This window comes from Tripterygium wilfordii, chromosome 2 (assembly GCF_013401445.1).
Source record: "Tripterygium wilfordii isolate XIE 37 chromosome 2, ASM1340144v1, whole genome shotgun sequence".
Classification (NCBI taxonomy): Eukaryota; Viridiplantae; Streptophyta; class Magnoliopsida; order Celastrales; family Celastraceae; genus Tripterygium; species Tripterygium wilfordii.
Window position 1 is genome coordinate 6797505 of NC_052233.1, and position 16238 is coordinate 6813742.

Sequence of the window (16238 nt, forward strand, 5' to 3'; positions counted from 1 at the left end):
AAAACATATTAGAGAATTTATATATTTTTTTTTTGTTCTAGGATATCTGATTTCATCTTCTAGGCTCTCCCTTTGTTACTTTAAACAAACAGAATCTTTTGACTTGGCAGGATTTAAGATAGACAATTACTGCGGCGTTCACCAAACACGTGACTGGCAGTGTCTTAGTGGATCAAAGTCCATAAATGATAAATTAATGCATTTTAGTGAATTTGGCCCCCAACTACCTAAGATTTATTTTTATTTTTTATCATCAGACTCAAAACTTTACACATAATCATGTATTTTGAGGAGATTGTCCAGGTGAAATAAGAATAGAGATATTGTCTTATAATTTAAATTACATATATTTATTTCGTTAAAACCTATATAGGTCTACCATAATCGGATTTTTTTTTAATTTTAGAAAATTCTAAATATATATATATTTTTTAATATTGTCAACATAATTATGTGTTTTTTTTTTTAAATATGTATTTTTTGTAACAAAATAATTAAATTCATAAAAAAAGTTAGGACCAAATACGAACTGCTAATACAATTTTATAATTTTAAATGAAATTAAAATTAGTGCACCGGTCAAAAAAATACCATGTATATTCTAAACCATACGCGTGTCCTGATAAGGGCCCTCATCATGATAATGGGAAAGGATGAAATTGCACGTGTATGATAAAAAGTGAGGAGAAACCATATCTTAGCATATCCCAGTATCCTCTTGTCGCTTTCGTCCACGTTGTGGCTCGCACAGTGTTGCAGACTTAAAAGTAACAAAGCTCTACTATTCTTCTGTTCTACTGATGCACTAACAGCCGGTTTTACGGTGACCAGGAAGAAGAAGAGCAACCGGAGTGGTATCGGAGAAGAAGAGAAGGACCTACGCTGTTCCTACTCCGTCCCGTTCAACAGAGATCCACTGCAGAAACAAACACCTCTGGCTTACCGATCCAAAAAGAACAGCCACAGGTTAGTCTCTGCTTTCACTCATTCATTACAGTGCGCACTGACTCACTTTTTAATCATCATGCGAGCGCAGGAAGAGAAACGGAGAAATGTCAGCCAGAGTTTCGAGTTTCTCCGATCTGATACAGAGAGTAACAGCTTCGTGCTTGCTGCATCCACTTGCAGCTGAGAGGCACGATTCCGGCGAAATCATCGGGAATCGGTCCAAGGATGAAGAAGGAGAGGAAGTGTACGGGTACGAGTCCGACCAGTTCGAAGCAGAGGACAAAGAAGAACGACAAGAGGAGGATCGTAAGGGAAGGATAAGTGGTTGGGAGCGAGAGAGAACGAGTGAGATTCGAGTAACGGAGATGGTGAGACTTATGAATGAGGTGTTTGACGCGGCATCGGCGATGAAGAAGGCGTACGTGAGCTTGCAGGAGGCGCATTGCCCATGGGACCCAGAGAGAATGCGGGTGGCTGACGTGGCAGTGGTGGGGGAGCTGAGGAGGTTGGCTGTGTTGAGAGAGAGGTTCAGGAGGGGCATAGGAGATAACAAGCTCGGAAGGATAGGGAGTGGTGGTGGTGGATTGATGAGAGAGGTTGTAGCGCCGTACGAGGCTGCGGTGGATGAGCTGAAAAGGGAAGTGAAGGCACGGGAAATGGAGGTTGAGAAATTGAAGGAGAAGTTGAATAGCGTCACCAGTCTTAGCAATGGCGGAAACGGGAAAAAGGGGAGGTTTCAGTCAAAGAGGAAAGTCAACTGCACCATTCAAGGTAGAGTGAAGTTACTTTTGTTTACGAGTTACGACCTCAAATATTTGTACAAAATCTCACGCCTAGATTTTACCGATGAACAGTTACAGCAGCGCCGGAGCCGGAGCTATTTGATGTAACAATGGGTCAGGTGAAAGAGGCATCGAAGTCCTTCACGTCTCTTCTCCTCTCCCTCATGCGCTCAGCCCATTGGGACATCGCTGCTGCCGTCCGTTCAATTGAAGCCGCCACTGCCGGTAATGAAAATTACACCACTACCACCACCACTTGCATCGCGTCCACCATTGCAACCCACCACGCTAAATATGCTCTGGAGTCCTACATTTCCCGCAAAATATTCCAAGGGTTTGACCACGAGACCTTCTACATGGATGGCAGCCTCTCCTCCCTCCTCAACCCTGACCAGTTCCGCCGTGACTGCTTCACTCAGTACCGCGACATGAAGGCAATGGACCCGGTTGAGCTTCTGGGGATCTTGCCTACTTGTCACTTTGGCAAATTCTGCTGCAAGAAGTTCTTATCCATTGTTCATCCCAAAATGGAGGAGTCTTTCTTTGGGAATTTGGAGCAGCGTGAACAAGTGTTGGCTGGAAACCACCCAAGAAGTCAATTTTATGGTGAGTTCTTGGGGCTTGCCAAGACAGTTTGGTCGCTTCACTTGCTGGCATTCTCTCTGGACCCTGCTCCCAGTCAGTTTGAGGCTAGTAGAGGAGCAGAGTTCCATCCACAGTACATGGAGAGTGTGGTGAAATTTTCAGGCGGAAGGGTTCCTGCTGGCCAGATTGTTGGGTTTCCAGTGAGCCCTGGATTCAAGCTTGGCAATGGATCTGTCGTTAAGGCTAGGGTATACCTGGTGCCAAGGACATAAACCGCCTCCTGTTGGCTGTTGCCTTGGTGTGTGTAATTACCAGCATATAGGACATGGTGAGGGGACTATGGCGCATCGGCGCTTGCAACTTAGTAAGGAAATTTAGTTCTAGGAGATTGTCCCTTTGGTAACTAGGATAACCAGGTAACGAAATGTCGAGCTCTTTTTCACGCTTCTGCAAGTTCACAACGTTTCAAAGCAGTGTCATCCATGGAAGGGTCTATTATGGTTTCTATTTCAATGCAGTTTCCAATTCAGCAATCCTAAATAACAGTATTTCTGAGCAACGCATAGTGATGCAATCTAGTAGAGTTGACACAAAGCACCACTCCAGAGACTCCCTGTGCTTGGCATCACATAAATTTTTACCTTGTTATCATGTGCGCACACAAGCAAATGACTGAAGAAAGTGAACTTTTGTTATATGATGCAGATTTTATTTCCACACCCAACCAGGCAGATGCAGGGCAGTCTAACCAACTCTACATTAATCATTATATTATATTATATTATCTTTCTTGGCAAACACAAGAAGAGTCTCTAACATAGACCATAATACAGCACTATACATATGACATCAGATAGGACAGGGAGGAAACAGTTTTAATTCCAGGTAAAAGTGAGCAATTACAGCTTCTTGGACATCTGGTTCGTAGATATCTTTGAATGGGTAGATAGATATAATGAATGTGGAAAAGAATATCTGCAGAGTTTTACCTTATTTTTCTGTGCAAGAAAGCTGCTGCAATAGAAGAGGCAATCAATAAGCAAAACTGTCTTCTTCCTTCCCAATCTCAATATCAGTCATAGGATACCTCCCCTCTGACTAACTTCTTTGCCTGACATGAGATTAATAAACAAAAAGTCAGCATTTTCATGACTGGAAGTAAAAGAGTGTCTTTCAGGCAGTCATGTAAGCAGGTCAACTTCATCTCAATTACTTAAATCCATGAATATTCGAGAAGCCACTTGAGTTGTCCACTGAATTCACATATACTCCTATACAACCTAAGGTAGAAATAAAAGTTAGTGTGGGCAGTTTTTCCCATCCAAGAAAACCTCTTAAATTTCTTTCTCAGCTCTACCATTAATAAACTAAGGAAAAAAAATAAACAGCTGCTAGATGAAATTCCTGGAATTTACTATAAAATGATTCTGTTCACCTATATGCCAATGTATTCACCAACTAGAAAATAAAACAAATATACATATTCAGGAGAATAACAGCACCAAAAAACATAATTCACATATCTTACTTGCTCAAGAGTTAAAAACATAACCACATTCCAAGATCCCAGCCGACTAAAATTTGGCAGGAACCCCTTATAGAAGGCAGAAAAGCCCTGCAATGCATAATCAGGTATGAGTCAGTCGAAATATATTGAGATAATAATGCTAGTTTCTACTAAAAACAGAAACTCATGCCATATTTTTAATGAAGATTAGAAGGCGGCAATATTAAATTCGTGAAAAAATTGGAACGCAAGTACACAGTTGTGGCAGTCTGTCACACAATTAATAATGAATTAGCTATGTAGAAAAGATGTTTGAAGCCTATGTGAGAACTGGTAGGAATTGACATGCCTCATTTTTCAAAGTCTTGATAAAACAATCAAGGGTGCTTTTATAGGTTGAATCTCCCATCATCCTAGATTTTACCTGGGAACAAAACAAGCACAAAATACAATCCCATATTTTCTGGTTAGCTGGTTTGTCAAAGAGTACAACAATTCTGTGCAAAATGATAAGAAAAACAATTATTCTTGAGCTACTAAATGTCAAATTCCTTTTCTCAATGAAGTAAAAAAAAAAAAATCTTACCACGTCAATGGGAGAACCAATACAGACTGCAAAAAGACCTGCACCAATACCCGCTAGGAGATGAGTAAAAGCATTGTCCATGAACCCAGGAATTTGCAAAATTACCTGCATAAGCATGAAGAAATTAGGATTTAACTGTTATGACAGCCATGCACCATCAAATGATAACACATTTTCAGGTTGATGGACTCAAAAATAAACATTCACCTGTTTCACTTCATCATAACTGGCTAATTCAGCAGCATTTATAATAGCACTACGCACAATGTTAGGTCCGAGGCCAGTCCACAAAGCATGTAGTCCTTCCTGAAATTTGGAAGAGTTCAGGATGAGTAGAAAAAAAAAATATGAACATGGAAAAAAAACAAATGAAAAAACTGCTGACCTGTCTCCCTATGGTAAGATAAGCATCCAAAGCTCCAGAATAACGCTTAGGTACCCCAGCAGGCAATTTTCCCTCAGCTTGAAGCCGAACTTTGACAAGATCAGTAGGATTAGCTGCCATAATTGCAATAGCACCTACAATTTAAATGTTATTATTTCTTGAGTAATTTATAAGAGAGGCAATTACTAAAACAAATCAAACAGCGAATACAATGTGATCACAGTTGACTCCTTGAGCGGCAGGGCAGGCACTAAATTCACTCACCAGTCAACAAGGCTGCTAGTATCTTATGGCATAAAGGAATGTCTCCAACAAAATCACCACCAACAAGACAAATTTTAACCTGGAGAAGACGCATTCAACTTTACATGTCAATATATCACTGAGAAGAATACAAACTTAATTACAACCTTGAACTTAATGTATAAAATTCTCACAGGTTCATATAATCCAATCCTTAAGCCTCCATAAATGAATTGGCGATGCAATCCCGCACTAATGCCTTTCCATAGTGCTGATAAACCTTCCTCCCTAGCAATAGTAGCAATTGTACCCAACAAACCTCTATATTTAGGCAAAGTCACTCCATCTGTTGAACCTGTTTTCCTTTGGAGCTGAAGCCTAACTTTAGCAATGTCCAAAGGAATGGTACAGAACTGAAATACGATGCAGACAATGAAATTCAAAATGAATCATAATAAGAATCCCCAAGCCACTCTATTGACAGGATCAGAGTCTTTAAACCCCATTTCCGACAGAATCTGAACCCAGGCTATAAAGTATCTCCCTCTATTCGAAGTCGACAGATAAATCGTGATTCTCACAAGTAAATTTTGCATAACCATTTTATCAGCTTTTATTATGTTCTTTAATCAAAATAAGCAATTTTCTGTAATTGTCAGGATTCAAAGAAAACTGGTCAATCTACCTGAACAAGGATAGTTGACACCGGAAAAAACAGAAACACAATCAAGCAATAAGGAATGCGGATCAAAAGTAATATGAATGATGAACAGAAAGCTATACTAAATATGCGCCTTTGAGCTTTAAAAGAAGACAGAGTTAATTTTAACTCACTAAGAAACCACTGATCCAGTAAAAGTAAGATTGACTCCAGAAAATAAAATGTGTGTGGCGATCGTTGTACCTCAGCGAAACAGGCAGCGAAAGCACTGCACAAGAATGCTTCAGCGAATGAAATGTCGGTTCTGGCCTTGAGATCTGCCATCGCGAGCTGGATAGCAGACACTGAAAAATGGAGAGGTGACAATGATTGAGCAATAGGAAATTAGGGCTTGAAAAGGTTTCAAAGAGTACTTAAGAAGGAAAGGGAGGAAAATCAAACACGCTCTTCAATGGCGTCCACGGGAAGCAGCGCAGCTGGGGTTTTCAGTACTTATTGTCATCGTTATTTTTTATTTGGATTTCGTTATCATCTCATAGTTGTTGCGGCCAGTTGTATGCTTGTATCTTTCCCTCCTTTTATTTGAGCGAATTTTTTTAGTTAATGTAATTACCCCGATTATGACCTAATAATTTTGCTATATAACAAACACGGGACAACATCGAGATGTACTAAAGTAACACTGTCCCGGATTAAACCCGGACAGATTAAACAAAAAGCAAAACAGCACACATGGAATGAATCAAAATTATTGCATTCTCCTTCATCAAGAAAAACATATCTCCACTACTTCTAGGAGTTTCATCACTGTGTATCAAATATGTGTCGTTGAAACACACCCACAGAACATGTTTTATGAAGGATGTACCAGAGATGGATGAGACTGTGTGGTGAAAAAACCTTGCATATTCTTTATTGAAGAGAATATAAATTGTATACTAGATCTACAAACCAGCAAAAAACTAAGAAAACTTACTTTAAAATGTGTATGGAGGAGGGGGAGGAGCAAATGATGCTCTCTTCCTCCGGCTCATATTTGTACCATGAGAGAAATTTTAGTTGAGAGGAAACGTTAGAGGTTATTGTTAATATACTTGAATATGATGTCACATAAGATTCTGGTTTTTTTTTACTTTATTTTATTTGTGGACTATTTAGTGAGTATTTAGAAATATTTCATTTTCTTTTTATTTCCAAAACGTATGACAATGAGTCAATGACAAAGACAATCATTGATGGGTGTCTAGACTTAAAGGCTTTCACCCGGCACGGCCCACCCGAGCAGCGGGACACCCTTATTTTGCAAGCCGGGCTGTCAATATTATATATTTATTTATATTATTTATTAAATATTAAAGAATATAATTATAATTATAATTTGTATATTAAAAATTAATTATTAAACAAATTAGAAGTTTAATGAATTCCATATTATTATATATAACAAAATTGACAATTACAATTTACGATTACATATTTGCATCACTATTAGTTACAAATATTCCAAATAAGTTGGCACTCTCTCAACAATCATTATGTAATCGGGAAAAAATTACTAATACACTAAGATATGATTAGGTTGAGAACTCTCTCATTAAGCTCATATTATTCTATATTCTGCGTGTTTCGCAGAGCATTTGACGCAGCGTTTTCGCTTAGCGGAACACTGGCATCCGATGCTTGTTGGGTCTAATTTAACCTTAATAGCAAGTGTACTAGTCGGCGATTACAGCACAATGATAAGCAAGGGTCGAATCCACAAGGACGGAGTTATGTATAATCCAAATGTATACTTGTATGTATGTATGGACAATGTAAAAGAGTAAAGTTCCACTCAAGTTTGTTTGGTTTAGTAATTAAACTAAAGACAATCAAATAGTGAAGTGTTTTGGTATTTTCTTGGAATAAGGATGCAAATTACGCTAATGCAAACTATCACTAATGCAACTAATATGAATGAGACGAGTTAATGAATATGAGATGAACACCAAGGCTTTGGAATCTCCCTTGGGAAATGACTTGCAAAGAGACAAATTCACACACATATTTGCTAATTCGGGCATAACGAATCCGTACCTAAGTCGGTTTTAGTGCACTTAAGCCAAATCTCCCTAAAATCGAATACTAGCCATCTTATTGGTCTAGGTCGGATGTTCCTAAATACATTCTAGCCATCTTATTGGTCTAAATGCATCGGAATTCATGAAGTTCCATGGAGATTAGGATTCATACAAATTGTCACCTAATTAAAGGGAAACACATTCATAATCAAGAGTTCAAAGAAGCATAATCTACTTGACATATTATCGTCTAAGCAAATTCTTCAAACAATTTCATCCAAAAACCTAATGTGTTGGCCAAACACAACAAGCATGAAGAAATTGCAATCAAACTTAGAAACACAAGATTTATACCCAAATCAACTCATATATATGTAAATCAGGTCATACACAAAGTCATCAAACCCAAGGCTTCATCCTAGCCTTGGCAAAGGTGGTTTAGTTACACTTAGAGAGAGCAAATCGCGAATTAAAGATGGCCCAAAAGCTGTTTTGTGTGCCTAGGCGTGTTGAATTCATGCCTAGGTGCAAGCTCATATTTCCGGTTCCTTTCGAGTCAATGCTCCCTAGACTGGGCGGATGGAATTATTCTGGGCGTGCATAAATAGTACGCCTAGGCGTGAGCCTAGGCACACTTCTTCACCAAAATCTATGGATCTGCCCTGGAAAACTTCAAACGACCATAACTTCTCCCTATGACCTCTGATTTAAGTGATTTTGAAGTCTAAAGAATGCTTGAGATGTCTAGTTTCCAATGCCTTTTGTTTCTCTCGATTCTAATAACTTTTCAAAATGTTATGATCATTTGAACACACAAAGGTCGGTGGACATTTTCTCCAATTCATGAAACCCAAGGCTTCATCCTAGCCTTGGCAAAGGTGGTTTAGTTACACATAGAGAGAGCAAATCGCGAATTAAAGATGGCCGAAAAGCTGTTTTGTGTGCCTAGGCGTGTTGAATTCATGCCTAGGTGCAAGCTCATATTTCCGGTTCCCTTCAAGTCAATGCTCCCTAGACTGGGCGGATGGAATTATTATGGGCGTGCATAAATAGTACGCCTAGGCTTACCTCGCCTAGGCGTGAGCCTAGGCACACTTCTTCACCAAAATCTCTGGATCTGCCCTGGAAAACTTCAAATGACCATAACTTCTCCCTATGACCTCTGATTTAAGTGATTTTGAAGTCTACAGAATGCTTGAGATGTCTAGTTTCCAATGCCTTTTGTTTCTCTCAATTCTAATAACTTTTCAGAACGTTATGACCATTTGAACACACAAAGGTCGGTGGACATTTTCTCCAATTCAGCTCCTTTTCCAACGCTTTTCATTCCAATCCGCAATCAACCTATCAAAATACAAATCAACACATAAACACCCTCATTATTTATCAAAAATAAATAGGTATTATCATACCTATCAATGCTCTCCCAAACGACAGAGCGGTGGCAGCGGATCGCTAATATCAAATAAGCTCCAAATAGAAGCTTATTTGATGCTAACGCCTTCATTAAAGGCGATAATAAAAAAAATTCACTCATTTTTTGCACACTCTTCTCTCTCTTCACCCACCCGATCTCCATCTTTTTCATCTCCTTCGATCCAGTCAAGTGATGAGCTCCATCTTCCCAAGCCTCAATCGAACTTCTTACTTGATTCGAGTTCGATTTCTTTACTCTTCGCAAGTAAGGTCAGCGTCCCGATTATCTTTTCTTCGATCGAATTCGATTTTTGTTTTCCGTAATCTCATACTGGATTTGATTGTATCTGTTATCCCATAATGGTTATCTCATTAGGAAAATTGCAATTGATTTCTAAAATTACTTGATCTGTGGCCATTTTGAGTTTATTAGGGTTATGCACGTACAGAAAGAACCTAGGCAAGAGTACCAGTCGTAAAGCCTGTGTTAGTAATTTGCCGTTCCATGTAAAATGTAATTGAGAAACCCAGTTTTGCTTGGTAAATAAAACATTATGTTCCTCGGTTTTAGATTTGTAATAAGCAACCAGATGTGCCTCTGTTATGGAAGGTTGACTATAGAAGTACTTTTTACTTCATAATTGCTTGGTAATATATGTATTTGATGCTTGGTAATTGCTTTGGTAATAAGCCTATGTTATTGATGTTCAGCTCACTTACAATGCCCATCTTTTGGTATTACAAAAAATTAATTATAGTGCATATTGATAGTCTGTTTGCTTCAAGCTGGTTAAGGGCATTTCTAACACCTATTTTATGTTTTCAAAGAAGTAGTTCCATTCTTTATGAGTATTATTTGGTGCATACAGTTATGGAAGAGCTACTATAAGGATTAGTGATGGATATGATCAAGCCATTTGTATTGTTTGGTGTTGTTTAAGCATAACTTTTGTTAAATATATCTTTGCTTAAGTATAATATTTTACTGCTTATTGAAATAGCTCTTCCTTCTCTGTAGAAAAATTTATTGCATTCTTTGTTCAAACCATCAAATTTTCAGTTTATTGATCTGTTAATGTCCCTTTTTTTTGTTATTTGGCACGTGCATACTGTTAATGTTATGTGTTTTTAGATGTCACGAGAAGGAAAACAAAAGGTTGGTTCAATTGAAGGTGGTGAGTATGATAAGGTTAGATGGGATGACAAATCCACTGCAGTCCTAGTTGAGTTGTGTTATGATTTAATGCAATCTGCTAAGAGGGTACCCGATAGTCGGATCCCTAAGATGGAATGGGAGGATCTCATTGTAAAATTTAATGCAAAGACCAAATACAGTTGGCCAAGGACAGCTTTGAAAAACAGATAGGATGCCCTTAGAAAGGATTGGACATTGTGAACGAAAATGATGGTTAAGGATACTGGTACTAGATGGAATGTTGAGTTGGGTACAGTTGATACATCAAATGAGTGGTGAGAGGAAAGAATTAAGGTAAACATTATGTTCACTAATATATCTAAACTATTATGTCTTGTCTGCTTTGTTCTTCTTAGTTTGTTTAGATGTATGCAGGTACTGTGATTGCTGTTTTCTCAACCTTATAATTTCCAATTCCCTTCTTGTGTATGATTGCCCTTTAGTCTATCAAATTTGATAAGAAATAACAAAACAAAAGGGAAAGTGTAATATTCCAAAATTTTGGTGCCCAATAGCAAAGCGCCATTTGTATACTCAAAAAGTGGCTCTGAATATGTAGTCTTAAAATAATTAAATAAGAAATTAAGTCTCCAATGAGTTTCAAATGAATTAAAATTATTGTCAAAAGATCAAGGCATTACTAAGCCATTATGATAACACGGTTGGTGTGCTTATACAGTTGGTGTTCGAACACCTAGCACAAATATGATCATTTGAGTGATTTAAGGGCATGTCTTTTGGTGTTTTTTGTTTATTAATTAACAAGGTTTGTTTAAACTAATACATAAATGTTTAAAAGCTAGATTAATTGGGTTAGTGATGTGTTAATGATAAGAGAGTTATAAGCATACCAAAGGGTGCAAAAATTAAACCAAGTTTTGATCTATAAAAAAAAGGAGTGTAGTTTCTTTATTTGCTTTGTTTCAAATAATTAGCAGAGAGTGTCCCAGAGTTGTGATAAGGAGCTGTAGGCACAGAGATTTTGTTGTGGAGAAAGGTAAGGTTTTTGGTTTTAGTAATATGGTTTTTGGTTTAGTTAGATTTCTTATTTGATTTGATATGGTGTATTGTTTGTGATAGGATTTGTTGATCACGGTATTGGATTTGGTTAGTTTATTGTTGGGGTTAAGGATTGGATCGGATCAAGTTTTATTCAAGGAAGTAATTTTCGGTAAGATTCCTATAAATCTAAGGAACTAGTTATGTTATGATTTTTAGTATATAAATTATAGGTTAGTAAATCATAGTATGTATAGGGTTGTTAGTTTATGATTGAATTGTGTATATGGTTGACGAATGGTCTGGAACAACAATGGAAGATCCATAATTGACAGTTTTCTTTGAGTTTTAATTAGTATAAGAACGGGATAGGCTTATCTGTATGGGTAAAATTCAAATATGATATTTTCATATAATTCTTTGGTTTATATTTCATTGGTGGAAGATGTAATACAGTGAGGATTTTTGTATCTTTTAAATTAGATAGGATTCATATTGTGAAACAATTTATGTCTGTACTAATAGGCAAACGATTTATGGTATCTGTGTTATGACATAAAACTTAGTCAATATTATCATTTGTTTCGGGTAAGAGATTTAGGTTGGTGAGATGGGTTTTTGGTGATTAGTACAATTTGTATGGGATGTGTTTAGTGTTGATTAGCGATTTAGGATTTTTTGTGATATTTGTATTATGTTTTGGTTATATAGGACAAGAGGATGAAGGTCCTGATTTGGTGTTCGATAACGTAAAGGAAAGGCACCCGCTTAAGGATTTAGTAAACGTGAAAAAGGTGAGGCGCTCTTATGCTATAACATATAAATTATTTTATGAGTTCTTATAAAATGTTTTATAAAAGTATGTGGAAACATTTTATGAATCTTTGTTTGTGAATGCGATATGACATAAGAAATGTTTACAAAGAACAAGAAAATCGTTTTGTGGATTATGAGTATACATTTTGGATTATTTTCGATGGTTGATTTGTGGGATTGTAAGAGATTTCTTTACTCACAAGAGTGGAAATGATTGCTGAATTTTTAGTGAAACATGCCTTGGAAAATGATGTTGAGTTTGAAACATGGAAAGTGTTGGTCTTTCATTTTTAAAAGGGTAAATTGATTTCTAAATATTGATGCTTTTAAAACTGTTTGATTCTATTTTGAGAATATGGTGAAGTGATTTGTGAAATTTATGCAGTTAGCATGTGCACATTGCTACCCTCAACCCTGGCCCGGTTGTGGGATTGATTTCGCCAAATGGGTGGTTTTATACCGACTCAGGCGATTGATTGAATTCGAGGCTAGTTTCGATTAGACCTAGTATGGATTTAGTCTATGATTAAACCATACTCAGAAATGTGATTGGAGGCTAGTTACGACTAAGCCTAGTAAAGGATTGGTATATGACTAACCTTTACTCTGTGTACAAGAATTCTCTACGGTCATGAACAGTAATTGTCCAAATGTTTTGAATTTTATTTTCTTGAGTTAAAGTCTATTTTGGAAATGTCATTTTAAATATGTTTAGTTGATAATATAGCTGGGCTGACCTCTCTTGCACGTTTTAATCGTGTAGAAAAATAATTCAAGACTTTCGGAGATGAATAAGGAGGACGTGGCCTCAATGATTGCGACTTTAGAATATTACTATTATTAAGTTTGTGTAAATTTGGGATATTGTAAAAATAAAACATATGTTTAATAATTAAGGTTGTAATTATTTATTTTATACTCATTAAGGCTTACAATGGTTAGGTCAAAGGTCACGAGATTGACTTTTGGACAATTCACCGTGTCATGTGATACCTTAAAAGAGAGGTGTTACAGAAAGTAGATAATTGCCCTTCAAGAAAGCTTCTGATTCCTCAAAACCTAGCATTAATGAGAGCCTTTAAGAAAGCTTATTTTAGTTGTTAAGATTATACCATAAAAATTCTTTCAGTTTCCATTATATGCTCAATAATTATGTTTACAATAATTGGAGAAATTGGCAGGAAAGTATTATCTAGTAGATGTGGGATATCCTAACAGGATTGGTTATCTTGCCGCATATAAAGGTGAAAGATATCATTCGTCTCAATTTGAAAATGGCCGCAGAGCATCGGGACCTTAGGAGGTATTCAACCATGCACACTCATCGCTTCGAAATGTAATAGAAAGAACTTTTGGGGTGACAAAGAATAGGTGCCCGATGCTGAGAAATATGCAGTCATTCCCGTTCTCGATTCAAGTGGAAATTATGATAACGTGCATGGCGCTTCACAATTTTATTCGATTAAGGGTGACAGTTGATGAGGAGTTCACGGACATCGATGAATAACCAAGTTGTTCATATGAAGAAGGTCCTAGTGACGCTGCAGCTGCAGCTGCAGCTGCAGGGGATTTAGATTTATGTGACGACTATACAATAACGCGTGTTTGGGATCTTATTGCAAACAGACTTGTCCGTCGGAGGGAGCGTAATTGAGATTGTGGGCATATGTAAACAATATTTAAGTGTTAACTATTTCGAGTTGTGAGATTGTAATATGATACTTACAATTATTTTAATGTATGTTTATTTATGAAACATGAATTTAACTACTGTTAAATTAATAATTATGTTTACATTAGGAAAATTATAGAAATTAATTTAAAAGAGAGATTATATATTTGTTGGACTAAAATGCAAAATAAAATTAATTAAAGTTGTTAAGACTAAAATGAAATTCATTACAACAATTATTTACATAGTTGTATTAATTAAACAACATAACCGCTAACATTAGCTTTTTTGTGCGCCAAACACCTCACAACATATTCCATAGCATAACCGTTAGCGTTAGCTCTTTTGTGCGTCAAACACCTCACAGTATATTTAACAGCTTGAAACTTAGCTTTTTTCCTACAACATTTCCGTTAGTATTGAAAATCAAATTTTCTTCTCTACCAAACAAAGCCATATTGTCTTTTTTGTATTTCTGTCTTCCATCCTTAGCCAATCCCTAAAGCAAACTATGGCTTCAACAGCATCGAGTCCCAATCTCGACCACAATTCGCTAATCACATTGTCACCTATAGAAAAATTACTTTCAGAAAGCATTGTATAAATCGATGGGGATAGTAGATCTCTTACAACGGTCGTAAGCATGAGAAATTATCCTTGGTGAATTTTCTACTATGGCAAGATATCAGTAGCATTTAATTCATCTTCATCCATAAAAGTTTAAGAAATTAGTATTTAAATATAAATGAAGTTCGTTACTTGATATTGATCATGATGAAGTTTGTTACTTGATATACCTCTAAAACTAGTCGTTTTATAGTTGTTGGGTTAGTATTTTGGTCTTTTGGTTGATATTTTAACATTTATAATGAAATTAATAAAATTACCCTAAAAACTAGCTGTTGTATAGCCGTTAGAGGCATTTTGGATATTTTAAAAAATAAAAAGCAGTCGTTGAATTATCGAATGCGATCGTCTAATGGGTCGAAAACCCAAGCCTAGCTCGAGAAGAGGGTGCGGTGCTAGCCCCAGCGCCAAACAGGCCGGGCCATTCTAGGTTGATGGTGTAAGGAAGAAATTTCCCTTGATTGATGGGGTTCTATTAATTCACTTATATAATCTTTTGATACAACAACTTTACATAAGAATAGGAGATAATATGGAAAGATTACCATGCAACAATTGTATAAATGATTGACATGATTTTATCATTATCCAAATATCCCCTCAAGCACAAGGGGCTGGCAACACACATTGAGCTTGCGATGCATTTCCTAGAATTGAATTGAGGATAGGGCCTTGGTGAAAAAATCAGCAACTTGAGAAGAACTAGGCATATGGCAAACAAGTACCAGGCCATGTCCCACAACATCATGAATAAAATGAACATCAATTTTCACATGCTTATTGCTTGATGCAGATCAAACCCCAAAACTCGTTGATTCCAAAGGAATACCGAATATTCGAGGAAAACAAAGAATAAGCTCCATAATTTCTTTCTTCAATATCAACCACTACTTTTAGTACAATCCTAACCACATAATATCCTAACTGAAATGGGCCAACATAGGCCTACAGGACAACAACAGCCCAACAAAACAGAACACATACAGTTCAAAAGCTAAACAAAATAACAATAACATATTACATCAATTTGCGATCAAATTGGTCCATAAAGCAAGTAGCAACCCTGTCCGCATCACTGCTTTGATGAGAAATAGGATTTTTAGCTAGGTGAAGGGCACTAATGTTATCACAATAGAGAATGGGAGGAGTTGGTGGATGAATATGAAGCGCCTGAATAACATGGAGGAACTATAATATTTCTATAGTGAGAGAAGCAAGAGCTTGATATTCTGTCTCGATGCTAGAGTGGGAAACTACTGGTTGTTTCTTAGCCCTCGAATATAATAAATTAGGCCCAAGAATCAAAAAAGACAGCAAATCCGATAATAGACCATCGGTCATCATGACAACCAGCCCAATTAGAGTCAAAAAACCACGAAGATGAAGGTGGGTGCAACGATAGAATCGAAGGCCCAATGTAATGTACCTTTGATATAACATAATATGCGTTTGGCAGTAATTAGTTGTGTTGTCCATAGATGCCGCATAAACTAAAAAAACCTTATTAACAACAAACAACATAAGGAATATCAGGATGAGTCACGATTAGGTATTGCAAAGCTCCCACAAGTTGCCTGTAACCCAAGACATCGTGAAGTAGCTTACCATCATCCCAACTAAGATGAGAGCCTGTAAGAGAGCTTTTAATTGGCTAGGGCTTTGAGAGTGTACTCGGGGGACCTCTCCGACGCTCAAGTCAATACAATACTAAACTTAGGAAGATGGCTCGTTGTTTCGAGCATTGCTCTTGCTCAGT

At 37.0% G+C, this 16238-nt stretch overlaps 2 protein-coding genes across 3 annotated transcripts; one reads left to right on the top strand and one right to left on the bottom strand.

The window, feature by feature from the left end:
• Positions 1 to 708: 708 nt before the first annotated feature.
• LOC120017225 (protein GRAVITROPIC IN THE LIGHT 1) lies at positions 709 to 2820 on the top strand. Its single transcript, XM_038870388.1, has 3 exons — positions 709 to 966; positions 1037 to 1719; positions 1803 to 2820. The coding sequence occupies exons 2-3, from the start codon at positions 1053 to 1055 to the stop codon at positions 2585 to 2587; spliced, it is 1452 nt and encodes a 483-aa protein (XP_038726316.1). The 5' UTR covers positions 709 to 966; positions 1037 to 1052; the 3' UTR covers positions 2588 to 2820.
• A 228-nt stretch (positions 2821 to 3048) lies between these two features.
• Positions 3049 to 6270, bottom strand: LOC120017236 (mitochondrial uncoupling protein 2-like). Of its 2 annotated transcripts, XM_038870398.1 has the most exons (10): positions 6139 to 6270; positions 5941 to 6041; positions 5231 to 5449; positions 5058 to 5136; positions 4794 to 4927; positions 4616 to 4714; positions 4409 to 4513; positions 4172 to 4246; positions 3844 to 3930; positions 3049 to 3426 (listed from the first exon to the last, which is right to left on the bottom strand). In XM_038870398.1, the coding sequence occupies exons 2-10, from the start codon at positions 6019 to 6021 to the stop codon at positions 3388 to 3390; spliced, it is 918 nt and encodes a 305-aa protein (XP_038726326.1). In that variant the 5' UTR covers positions 6022 to 6041; positions 6139 to 6270; the 3' UTR covers positions 3049 to 3387. The 2 variants fall into 2 exon arrangements, with proteins under 2 accessions (XP_038726326.1, XP_038726334.1); XM_038870406.1 differs by having other exon boundaries at positions 4794 to 4906; positions 5941 to 6237.
• Positions 6271 to 16238: the final 9968 nt, after the last annotated feature.